General features: G+C 38.8%; 2 protein-coding genes across 2 annotated transcripts; both read left to right on the plus strand.

Moving 5' to 3' along the window:
• Positions 1-137: 137 nt before the first annotated feature.
• LOC116053852 lies at positions 138-10,748 on the plus strand. The gene is made up of 6 exons (XM_031305013.2): positions 138-507; positions 855-1,013; positions 4,663-5,660; positions 6,033-6,102; positions 7,287-7,452; positions 7,854-10,748. Exons 1-6 carry the CDS (start codon positions 336-338, stop codon positions 7,972-7,974), a joined length of 1,686 nt encoding a protein of 561 aa, XP_031160873.1. The 5' UTR covers positions 138-335; the 3' UTR covers positions 7,975-10,748.
• Positions 10,749-11,242: 494 nt separating this feature from the next.
• Positions 11,243-13,257, plus strand: LOC116053854 (zinc finger protein OZF-like). The gene is made up of 2 exons (XM_031305015.2): positions 11,243-11,517; positions 11,686-13,257. Exons 1-2 carry the CDS (start codon positions 11,346-11,348, stop codon positions 12,693-12,695), a joined length of 1,182 nt encoding a protein of 393 aa, XP_031160875.1. The 5' UTR covers positions 11,243-11,345; the 3' UTR covers positions 12,696-13,257.
• The last annotated feature ends 294 nt before the right edge of the window (positions 13,258-13,551 follow it).

Genomic DNA, 13,551 nt, shown 5'->3' on the forward strand with positions numbered 1-13,551 from the left:
TAATAATAATAATAATAATAATAATAATAATTATTATTATTATTATTATTATTATTATTATTATTATATATATATATATATATATATATATATATATATATAACACGATGGTGTTAAAAGCATGTTCTGTAAAAATCATAGACTGTATGCCAATAATTGTAAGCGGAACAAAAAACAAACGCATTCCACTGTCGGAACTTAACAGTGTAACATCAAGCAGAAGTAAACAGAAGACAGGCGCCATTCACGTTGTATCCATGGTTAGCGCATGGATTCGAGTTAGGAGGTTAGTCCGTCAGTAAAACTTCCGAGTCACCTCGATTAATTAAGCAACAATGTCATCGGTTGACTATTTGAGAGAGTTTGTCAACGAGCGACTAACTGCTGCCGCTGAAGAAATATTCGGAGTATTTAAAAAAACGATCGTCGAGTACGAGGAAGAGATCGGTCGTCAGCGCAGACTGCTGGATGTCGTTCGGAAACCTGAAATAAAGTTACAGATAATAGGTTTGTAAAACATGAATGGTCTTACAAAATACTAACAGAAGAAGATCTGTCTCATATATATATATATATATATATATATATATATATATATATATATATATATATATATATATATATAATGGTTTAAAGGCTTACGTGCAGTTTAGTGTCACAAATTATTTTCCAAAAACTGAGGGTCTTATTTGAGACAGGGTAGGGTTAGGGTAGCACAGGTGGTTTAGCAGGTTTATAATTAATTAAGGACATTGTATGAGGAATTTGGGACACTAAACTGCACGTAGGACATTGTATGGGGAATTTGTGTCACTAAACTGCATGTATACCCCGATTATTCTCTGTGCCTCCAGAGCTCCCACAGCAACATGTCTCTAAGGAGGAGGAGGAGGAGGAGGTTCCCGCTGAGCAGCAGCTCTGTATTCAGGAGATAAACTCCAGGCTGGACCGAGAGGAGCCAGAGCCTCCACAGATTAAAGAGGAACAGGAGGAACGCTGCACCAGTCAGGAGGGTGAGTAGCTTGAACTGAAGCAGGATACGGGTCACTTTTAGCAAAACACTTGAATACCATTTAGGATATAATAGTGGCTTGTTGGCCCACATGAGAAAATGTCGGGAGAAGAGCAAAAACATCTTTTCCTCTGAGAAAAGCCTCCAGTGCCGTTTTTTGCTCTTCTTTCAATGAAGGAATACTTTCCTTTCTACCTTTCTAATTCGGATAAAACTTGCGCAATAGCTACGCTCCTCTCATCCGTGGAAGCTGCCATGTTGTTTAGACTGAACAGTCGCTTCTCTTTGCATCACACCTAAACCTGCCTCAAAACCAACGCTGATTGGTCGGTCGTTTGGCGAACAGCTCTAAATTTTCTTTGTCTCAAGATGCCAGACTGATCTGTGAGTGGAAAACTGGAGCTCGCGAGATCAGGACGGTCTCACGAGGCTACTTTAAAGGTGCCAGAGTGGAGCAATGTAGGCAGTCTTGGAATTCAACACAGACTCAACCTTGATGACTCGACTTGGACTCGAATACTGGGCACTCAAGACTCTGACTCGAACTCAGGTAATGGTGACTCTGACTCATTTTTGGTGACTCGGACTCGAACACTGGGGACTCGAGACTCGACTCGGACTCAACACTGTCAGGATGTAAGGGATGGAGCTGGGGTTCGGGGTAATGTCTTGTTCCAGACTAAGCCATCCTCTCTTGGCTTAATACAAATTTGAGGTTGTCAATCCTCTTGGTTCAGGGAGGAAAAACATTTTACCAGTTTACCTAACTTTAAAAGATTTTTTTTCACATAAGAGGTCAACTATTGACCACATGCAGCTTGTCCTACTGTGTAGAGAGCAGGATTTTAAATACAGGGGCGTTTTAGAAAACTTCAGTAGAAGCTTACACTTCTATATATAATCAGAAACACATTTCAGGACACACTGCAGTTGAGTGGTACTGCAAGGACACCACAGTCCTGTTAAAATAATTTGCAGGATTGCGACACAAGTGTCACTGATGCAGTGTGTGTAGTATGTAGTTTAACATGCCTTTTAATCAACTGGCTTATTTCCATGTTTGCCGGCCTGGCCTAACAGCTTGTCTAGGGCATCAATCAATCAATCAACATTTATTTATATAGCACTTTACAGTGACCAACAGGTATCCAAAGTGCTTAACATCAGAATCAAGACTAAAACACACATCATGTAACATATCATACAATAAAAAGAATGACACATAGAAACAATGAAGTCAGAAGAGGTTGCATATAAATAGGAGAAGGAAATTGTCACACCACTACTATGAATTAAAAGTAGGGCTGTCAAAATAACGCGTTAATTTCGATTAATTAATCTGAGAAAAATAACGCGTTAAAAAAAATTAACGCAGATTAATCCATTCTATATTGACGTTTGCATACAGACGAAAATCTGGTGCCACTGATATGTCTGCGCTTCTCTCTGATGCTCTGAAACAGACATTACAGGCAACACAAACACCCTACCGCTAGCTAGTTAACACTACACTCGACAGCAGCTAACGCTAGCCTACCGCTAGCTAGTAGCTGGATTAAACACGGTTACAATGCTGACAGCTAACGCTGAGCGGTGTAAAGTTTGACTGTGTTTTACTGTAAAAACTGTGACTCAACAGCGGAATGTAACAATCTGCAGCTGCCGAGCTGCCGTCGGAAAAACAACACAGACGGTGCGTTCAATGAAACCGGTAAACTACAGCTTCGTGGTGCATTTGAAGTTGTTGTAAATGTCCTTTTCCTATCTGGTTGTTTTTGTCGTTCAACAGCAATTTACTAGTGAAATAAGTTAATGTTATTGTTATACATTATTATTAAAATCATTTAATTTTGACCATATGGCCTTAGCAATAAAAAAGCTGTTCTTTAATGTCACCGACTGTTGTTTAGTACCCTTTTTTTTCTTTTCTTTTTTTACTTTCTTAAAAAGTATCGGTTCAAGCACCGTTAATTATGTATGCGATTAATTTCGATTAATTAATCACAGAGTATGTAATTAATTAGATTACATTTTTTAATCGATTGACAGCCCTAATTAAAAGCCTTTCTAAACAGATAAGTTTTGAGTTTAGAACTAAAAAGTGCTACATCTGTAGTCGTCCGAATTTCAAGGGGTATTTGTTCCAGAGTCTCGGGGCAGCAACTGCAAAAGCCTGATCACCCCAACGTTTGTACTTTGACCTTGGGACTTCTAAAACCAGCTGATTTGAGGACCGCAAGGACCGGTTGTGCTCACGCAGGGTTAACATCTCGGACAAATACTCCGGGTCCAGGCCGTTTAAGGCCTTGAAAACAAACAATAAAATCTTAAAATCGATTCTAAAACGCACAGGGAGCCAATGAAGGGTGTAGAGAACAGGAGTGATGTGTGCGCGTCTAGATGTGTTAGTTAAAAAGCGAGCAGCAGCATTTTGTACAAGTTGAAGTCGTGAGATGGAGGTCTGATTCAGACCAACATAGAGAGCATTACAATAATCCAACCTTGAACTAATAAAAGCATGAATCGCCTTTTCTAGATCATGCCTGTTAAGGAAGGGTTTAACTTTAGCCAGGAGACGAAGCTGGAAAAAGCTCATTCTAACAACATTGCTGATTTGCTTATCAAATTTCAAGTTGCAATCAAAAGTAACCCCCAGATTTTTGACAGCTGGCTTAAGGTATGAAGCCAGGGCTCCCAAACTCACAGCTGGACAGTTTGGCATACCTGAAGTACTAAAGACGATACACTCAGTTTTAGCTTCATTCAAATGAAGAAAGTTTTGTGAAAGCCACAACTTAATATCATTAATACAGCTAAGCAGGGAGTCTAGTGCGACACTGTCATTCGGTTTCATAGGCAAATAAATTTGTAAATCATCTGCATAACAATGAAAAGACAGGTTATGTTTTCCTATAATAGCCCCTAAAGGCAACATATATAAGGAAAACAGAATGGGGCCAAGAATAGAACCCTGGGGTACCCCACAAGAGAGAGGAGCAGTTGACAAGGATAAGTCACCAATCATGACAGAGAAGCTTCTATTTGTCAAATAGGGCATGACCTGTTTGAGGGCATTGTGTTCTACGATCTTGCTTTGCTTATTGGTCATTTAGGTGAGGGTTAGGGTTAGCATTGCTAGGAGCTACTGTGTCTATTGGAGGGCGCTCTGCTGGTCAAACTATGTCACAATTTCTAAATTACCAAAGCATTTTGTTCTGCATTATATTTTGTAAGTAAAAAGTTTTCATAGTTTTCATTGGACAAAATATACGCAGATGTCGATATACTGTATATGTAATGTGCAAAAATCAGATGAATCGCTCAGGCTCTTGTAAAACAAATCAGATATCCCATACTGAATGAGAATGAAAGCAAAATTGTGATGCATCAAGATTAGTTTGATAATAATTGAAAGGTGCTATATAAATAAATAAAAATCAAAAAGTTAAATCAATAAAAAAAATTGAGCTTAATATTGAATCGTTGCTGAAATAATCGTATTTGAATCGTGAGGTCCCTAGTGATTCCCACCCCCACTATTTAGTCTGCTCTTGTCTCTGTGCTTAGGTATTTTATACATTTAACTATATATATATATATATATATATATATATGTGTGTGTGTGTGTGTGTGTTTTTGTTTTCTTCCAGAAAACAGCTTAATTGACTCAAATTCAGGAGCTGTTGCCTCCCTTGTCTTCTCGCTGAACTCCTGGAGCAGCCTGAGCATCCCATCCCCGAGTACTCAAAGCACCCCAGAAATGTCTGTAACCGCTCTCCCCAACAGACCATGGTATACCAACTTCAGAGTCGACTGGGATAGGATGCCAACAGGGATCAAAACAGCAGCACTCAGTCTCACGAGACCATCGCCGACTGACAGAAGAGAGATGGTGAAGGCTGTGGTGGATCAGATGCGTGAGCATGAGCTTAATCCATCAAGAGCTGTTTGCCACAACATCGTTCGGAATATCATTAGAGAGTATCCAAGAAGTTTTGCTGATGTTGATCGAAATGGAGAGTTTGTGGGAGATGGCTGTAGCTCACTCCTCTCGCAAATAAAAACAAGAGTGGAGTATAAGAACCGCAACAACCCACTTTCACGGCGCAGACGAAAGAGAAGGTCCAACTCTGAAGGAAGAACCCTGTCAAGAGGCCCAGTGGACCAGTACGGCTGTGTCAGGTGGGAACCTTCAGACCTCCCGTCAGGGGAAACGGAGGTGACACTTGAGGATGTAAGGAGGCAAATGGTAACCATGCATTCAGAGGAGGGAATGGCCGGGGCAGAAAGAGCAGTGAAGTTGCTTGAAAAAACGTACACAATACAACGGCGATACCTGAACAGGACACCTCCGCCTGCCATATGGGATGTAAAAAAACAATGGCCTTTTCTGTTTGCTCAGAGAGGCATGTTCTCCCACTTCCTTCACCTGACCGACATCTCCATCGTTGCCAAGCTAACAGAGGCTATGGAGCGAAAAGGCGATACAATCCTAAAGCTCTGCCATAAACTCAACAAGAACCCAGGGGTTGAAGAGGTCCTTGCCAACTATGAACCTAACACGGCCGAAGACAAGGCTGTGTGCATAATACTTCTCCTGCTGGCTTACTTTAAAGAAGCAAGGGATGCGATTATCCTTCAGGCCGACGTAAGTGCACTCACAAACGCAGTCTAATTCGATCCCTGTCGCTCAACTACGTTGTCTCTCACACACCATGTCAAATTTATGATAGCATTGTTGTATTTTGAAAGTGCTATTTGTAAGATTTCTAACAAGCACTCAGTGACAATTATTTAGACTCAAACATGATATGTTCATTAAATGGATTATTTCGCAAAAACTCTTTTTCGAGTCAGCACGTTGCTCAGTTACATACGTTAGTTTGTCTGGTTTGTTGGGTATGAATGACAGCATGGGCTGAGCTGAGAGAGGACTCTACTGATCAAACGCACCATTGGAGAATAAGAAATGGGGCTTGATTGAAAAATCGTTAACTTACACTTTAACTCTTATTTCCAGCCGTTTTCCACAGCTGCCGATATCCAGAGGACCCTCACCTTACCCAGCACCCCTCGCTTGATCGTATCAGGTACTGTAAAGACATCCCTTTCATTTAGGGCTGGGTATCTTCAAAACTATTCAATACCAATACTGGGACTTCGATACCAGACTCCTAAACGAAGAAATTGCGACATTACTCAACATAATCTAATGTATTGTATGAAATGGTAGGTTGGCCCTCACTCAACACAAGAAGGCTCAAACATTGGTTGACCTTTGTGTACAAATCAATAACGGGACACACTCCTTAATATTTAACTACACTCTTAACATCTAGTAGATCGGAACATAATCTAAGATCAAGTAGATACATACTGTATGATGTTCCACAAACTAAAACAGAGTTTGGAAAAACTGCTTTTTGTTACAGTGCTCCAACTTCATGGAATGAGTTACCAAATCAGCTAAAATTGCAGGTTTTAATTTCACATACTGAATTCAAGTCCCGCCTACATCAAATATATCAACTTGTTTGCGCTTGTTTTTCAAATGTGATTTTCTGTTTTTATTTTTTATTTATTTATTTATTTTTTTTATTTATTATTGCTGTCCATCCCTGTCTGTCTGTTATTTATTGTATGTTAAAGTGTATTTTTATGTGCTGTGTGTACTTTGCGTAATGTAGAGTTTTCCCAGCATGTCTCTATGACGTGTAACGTTAGACAGCCAATCACAAACATTATTAGATTTCAGTAGAAGCATGCTGTATGCTTATTGGCTCATTGAGGATGATGAGATACAGGCCAAAGGTAGTGAATGACAAGGCATTTTTCGGTACTCGATACTTTAGAGGCAGGGGAGGGTCGGTGCCTAAAAAGTATTGAATCCGATACCCAGCCCTACTTTCAATTTTTTCTCACAATATTTGATTTATATTTTGTTGCCCCATTCATTACAGTACTTACTTAGAAAACAGTTGAAATCCTAATAAAGTCAGCTAGCAGGCTTGGGCAGTATCACATTAATACAGTATAGCAAAGGATTTAAAAAAAAAACATTAAGTGATTTTTTTTTTTTTTGGTACCGTCAAAAAAATAAAAACGAATGCACCCTTTTCATATTAACCTAATGTAACCTAGAAGAAATGCTGTGTTGCTATATTGGGTTACCAGGAAACCGCTTGGGCCCGAGTTTATTTCCTGTCACCTATTTATTAGCAAAGACTGCAACAGGAAATCCTATCAGGTTAAATCTTCATTATGTCTATTTCAGGGGAGGTAATGAAGCCGAGAGCCTGGATGCTTTCAATTGAAGGACAAGTGGTAATGGGACCCCATGCTAAGTTTATCAATGGGATTGCTGCTGTCTTCGCAAGTTACTACAACTTCAACTTACAGTATCCTGAGGAGGCTGCATGCACCCTAGAGTTTATCCAAAGGTAATGTAAAACACAAACCAACACTAAGAGCTGCTTGCTTTGGCAGGATCTATGTTTTTAAGACTGTAATACACTCTTCAAATTTTCCCGGGTTATATGTTATTGACGGTATTCCCTAAATGTTTTAGAGCAGTGGTTTCGTGTTGTCCGGGGACCCCCAGGGGTCTTTGAGGGAGTTCCAGGGCGTCCCCAGCACAAAGGGAAATCAGTTATTTTCGCTATAATTCCATCCATAAGTAACACAATGACCGAATGTATGTATGACTGTTTTGGTCATGGGTTACAGTAATACACCATTTCATATTGACATCACTTGAATGGTAAAATCCCTATCACTCTTTGCACATGCAAACACATTAAACTGCCCAGGACCTTAACTGCTGTGTTGGTTTTGTTTTCAGATGTTTTTTGGGCATAAATCCGGAGAATGGCTCCAAGGCTGAGAAGGCGCGTGGAGGTATCAATCCACACGTGTGCACCCTCCTGAGGAAATTAATGGACCTTGAGTGGATGTCCATGTAGACTTTTTTTAAAACCTTTGACACAAGGGCCTCTTCTTAGGTGGTTGTGGGGCATGGGTTGTGACGGCATGGGACTAGCATAACTCTACCTTGTTTTTAAAGGTAAGACGCTTGTGGTTTCAATGAGCCCAACAACATTTGGATATGGTGAGATGCAAAAGTACTGGGACAGTGATGTATAATTGGTAGTGTTCTTTCTAGAGCTGAAAACATTGTAAAAAAAAATACCTAATTGCAAATATTTTGACTGATATGGTGATACTGTATGCCGATCATGGTGGCATCTGTACCGAACAAAGAGGTTTTCTTACAGTGTAAATTCGGAATTCCCTGCTCGCTGATGATGTGTTCGATCAGAAGAGACTTCTCTCAGCTCAGTCGATGCTGTTATTAATTTCCGTGTTTATATGGTAAACATGAAATCGAACTATATCCAAATCCTGTATCTTTACTTTTGCAGGCTGAGTGATGATTTTTGTATGGACAAAGTACTGGTAGAAAATAGTCACAAGCACAATGTAAAGGATTGAGCATTAAGGCCGTTTTATGGTTCTGCATAGAATCAACGGCGTACCCCTGCAGACCCCTGCGTCTACGCCGGACCCTGCGCCGTAGCCTGACGTGCACCTCTCGAAAAATGTAACTACGCGTCGCAGCCAGCACCACAATACTTAGTTTAGAATGGTATTTTGAGACATTTCACTTTTAAGAAATATTCTAGCCTCCTGCGATTTTGATTTCACACTACACCATATTTCAATTAAATTTCAATAAATTGTTAGTTCTCTCTGAGCTGGTCACATGTGTGTGTCAAATCAAACAATTACTATTTCATATGGCTTTTTATTTGATTTTCATCTGAATGGGATTGTATAGTCTACAGTGGACTCTCCATCCAAATGCTCAAACACACTATTGAATACATTGGTAACCTTTTGGTGACATTTAAGTCCAGACCTTGAGATTTCAAAGAAAATGTAAATCATCACTCTCCCATTAGGGGTGAGAGTCACCCGGGCCTTCACCATTTCATGCGATAACGATTATTAGGGCTACATGGTAATTTTAATTAAACTTTCACTGCATAATATTTCAAATTATTGTTGTGACTTTTAATTGTATAGGCTATAGTTTTTATAATTTCAAATTATATCAAACTTTTTTTTTTTCCATGTTCAGATTAAAAATGTACGTTTTAATGTAGGGTGGGCGGGGCGATATACCGGTAAAATCTTTGCACCGGTAACAATTTGTGCTATGGTGTAACGTAGCCATATTGTTTCTGGCATCGGAATATGATCCCCAGCTGTGAATATTTCAGTCAAATAGAAATACCAGGGTTGTAGAGAGTTTTGTGAAAAAGATGTGTGTTCCACGAAGAGAATATTATGCTGTATAAAAATTGCACTACTGACACCCATGTCTCACATGTGTTCCCACAGAGCTAAAACATTAAGTAACTTTTTCATTGTTACTGTCCAAAATGGTAAACATATCATGATATGAAATTTTTTTCATGTTTGTGTGTTTTTGTACGTTATAATACAGAGTTTATATTGGTGCTATGATTTCATGTATTTTTCATGGAATTCTTTTTCTATACATTTTTAAAGAAATTGTCTTTGAATGTATGTATTGTCAATTTACAATAAAGATGATCAATTACCATATTTGTATGCATTTAAATTTACGTAGAAATAAGGGTCAATGTGTTTCCCTAAGATTACACTTTAGGTAAAATGACAGTATTTTAATGTAGTATACCTGCTGTAAATTACAGGAATTTATTAGCTATGGTTGCAGTAAAAATACAGTAGAAAATTGTAAATTACAAGAAATTCCTGTGATTAGGGTACAGTACAGTACCAATAAAATATTGTACTTTTACAGTAATGGAATGGTTGGGTTACTGTGAAAACATAGTACATGGCTGTAATTTTACTGTAAATTGTTGTGAATTCAATTAATTACACAGGGTTAGAGTTAGGTTAAAGTAATTTCATATTTCCTTGATAATGTACCCAAAGTTATTTTGATTAGTCAGGCTCACAATGTGGCTAGGCTAACAATAGCAATGTTAGCTATTAAGCTTAAAATTAACTTTGGATACATCAGCAAGGATTTATAAAATTACCTTACTGTTTGTCACTGACAGTGTCCTACCACTTTCAAGCATCACCTCCCATTAGGAACACGAGCAGCATACCACTCAGGGGATCGGCATATGCCACTGTACCACTAGTGGCATGCTATAAGCAACTTTTTAAACTCGGCATCACTATGACTAACTGCTGCTGCTCAATATATTCACAGAGTTGTTTATTTAGTCAATGAATAGAAGGATGAGACTGATCATGCGCACAGATTTGTTTGATATTGTTTGGAAATATGAAATAAAGTTACACATAATAGGTGTGAAAAGCAGTTCTTTATTCAGGAGATGAACTCCAGTCTGGACCGAGTGGAGCCAGAGCCTCCACAGATTAAAGAGGAACAGGAGGAACTCTGCACCAGTCAGGAGGAAGAGCAGCTTGAACTGAAGCAGGAGACTGATGCCTTTATGTTGACTTCTACTTATGAGGAAAGTGAGCACAGTGAAGATCAGATTCTGTCAAGATTCACTGGAATACTCATACGGGTAAAACTTGACAAGTTTTGTTATTAATGAACCTGCTGTTTTTATGTTTTTTCTAAGTGCATCAACATGATGTGATTTTTATAGTTTGGGCCTTTTGAGATGACACAAACACATCTAATAAAAAAATCATCAATCAAGGTGTTCTTTGATTACTTTCCTTGTATGCTACATATAGTTCTTAACTACATTGTACGTTTAAATGTCAATTGTAAGGCCACTACATTAACTTGACATGACAGCTAACAGTTACTTTGTTGATTAAAATTTAAAAAATTAAAACAAAAATTGTAGTTAGTTTATGATGCCTTGTTACTATCCCTCAGTATGTGATTTAGGCAAGTACTTTCCATTTCATATTTTAAATTACATTTTCTGATAGTAATTTGGTATGTTTGTTCACAAAAATGTTGGATGTGGGTATTTGTATACTGTTATTGCTACTTTACTTACCTTTGTTAACTTATACCACCAAGGCTAATATGTTTTTTTTTTTTTTTTTTTTTTAAGTTATTGTTCCGAAAATACGTCAGTTAAATGTAGTAGTAAATAGGTTAATCGGTGAAATTATGAAAGAGAGATGTGCAACCCAAAGTGAACACGGAACGAAAGGCTAACGTTAGCTCACTTGCGTTGTCGGAACTTAACAGTGTGACATTCAGCGGAAGTACACAAGCGCTAGCAGGGCTTTTATATATGTCAATGGGCTAGTGATTCATCATTTATAATAAGCAAAAATGTCTTCAGTTGAGTATTTGAGAGAGTTTGTCATCGAGCGACTAACTGCTGCTGCTGAAGAAATATTCGGAGTTTTCGAAAAAACTATCGTTGAGTACGAGGAAGAGATCGACCGTCAGCGCAGACTGTTGGATGTCGTTTGGAAACCTGAAATAAAGTTACAGAGGATAGGTGTGTAAAACATTAATGATCTTACAAAAACATAAATTAAATATATAACTCATATCGTATCCTAATGGTTTATACTTATATTATTATACTATATAACGTTACTATTGTTTCCTCAGATTGTTCATCATCTCAGTGTTATCCTATTCCTATTATTCTCTGTGCCTCCAGAGCTCCCACAGCAACATGTCTCTAAGGAGGAGGAGGAGGAGGAGGAGGTTCCCGCTGAGCAGCAGCTCTGTATTCAGGAGATGAACTCCAGTCTGGACCGAGAGGAGCCAGAGCCTCCACAGATTAAAGAGGAACAGGAGGAACTCTGCACCAGTCAGGAGGAAGAGCAGCTTGAACTGAAGCAGGAGACTGATGCCTTTATGTTGACTCCTACTTATGAGGAAAGTGAGCACAGTGAACCAGAACCAAACACTGACCACCAGCTCCTCTCTCACACCTCTCATGTAGCTGAGAGCCAAGATCACAAAGGGGGTGAGCATGGAGACTCTGGATCAACTATAAGTGCAGAACACAGTAACAGTGTAAACACCTGTAACTTGTCAACGATTCACTGTAACACTCACACAAGTACAAGGGCTTTCAAATGTGACACATGTGGGAAAGCTTTTAAATATAAGTCCGATTTTCAAAGACACCGGATGATACACACAGATAAGAAGCCCTATTCATGCAACACCTGTGGGAAAACATTTATCCGGGCATCATCCTTGAATGCTCATGTGCGAATTCATACAGGTGAGAAGCCATATTCTTGCAATGTGTGTGGCAAAAGATTTAGTCAGACATCAACATTGAACACTCATAAAAGAATCCATACTGGTGAGAAGGCATATTCATGCAACACGTGTGGGAAAAGATTCGGTCACATATCAATATTGAATACTCATAAAAGAATCCATACAGGTGAGAAGCCCTATCCGTGCAACACCTGTGGGAAAAGATTCAGTCGGACATCAACATTGAACACTCACTTAATAGTCCATACAGGTGAGAAGCCATATTCATGCAACACGTGTGGGAAAAGATTCAGTCGGACGAAACTATTGAACTCTCATTTAAGAGTCCATACCGGTGAGAAACCATATTCTTGCAAAATGTGCGGGGAAAGATTCAGTTGGACATCACAGTTGAAGAGACATATAGTAACCCATACGGGTGAGAAGCCATAACCGCAACACCCGTAGGAAAATATTGTAAGCAATGTTTGAATTGGAAAGGCATGAAAGAGTGCATAGACAAATTGCCTTCTTTCTGAACCCGAATGAGGAACCACATGAATGCAGCACTTGTGCGCAAGACGTGTGGGAAAAGATTTAGTTTGAAGTCACCATTGAAGGCCCATATAACAGTCCATGTAGATGAGGAGCCATGAAGGCAACACCTGTGGGAAAATAGTATTTGGAGTGTGTGAATAAGTAGTAGTTTTCTATTTGTACCGACACAAGTGAGTGACCACGTGAATGCAGCACTTGAAAGTTTTTTTCTCAAATCTCCTACCCGACACAACAATCCATAAACAGGACAAACCATCAACCCCTCTGGACGAGCATTCATCCACTTACTGTAAATGAATACACTTTTGTAATATCAAGATTTCTGTTATTGTATATAAAGCATTTCTTATAAAGAAGAGGGCACCATATCTTATTGTAATGAGGTAGTGCATAAACAGTGTCACGTTTTGTTAAATTAGCCTGCTTTTTCCCCTTCATGTTACTGTATCACTCATATGTCTGTTAGGAACAGTATTTATTTTATATTTATTTATTATATTTGAACAATTTCCCTGAGGGGATCAATAAAGTATTCTGATTCTGATATTTGTGAAACAATTGCATAATTGCATAGATAATTGCATTGTTGCATAGTGGGTGCATAATTCCTTTACATTTTTGACCTGTTAAATGTATTTTATTTTTTACAATTTGTACACACTTTCTCAGTTACATAAGTTGACGTTGAACTCTGATGTTAAGGCTGAGAAATACTACCATCTACTAGTGTTGGGTCATTCTGCCAGTCTTT

This window comes from Sander lucioperca, chromosome 2, assembly GCF_008315115.2.
Source record: "Sander lucioperca isolate FBNREF2018 chromosome 2, SLUC_FBN_1.2, whole genome shotgun sequence".
Taxonomy (NCBI): Eukaryota; Metazoa; Chordata; class Actinopteri; order Perciformes; family Percidae; genus Sander; species Sander lucioperca.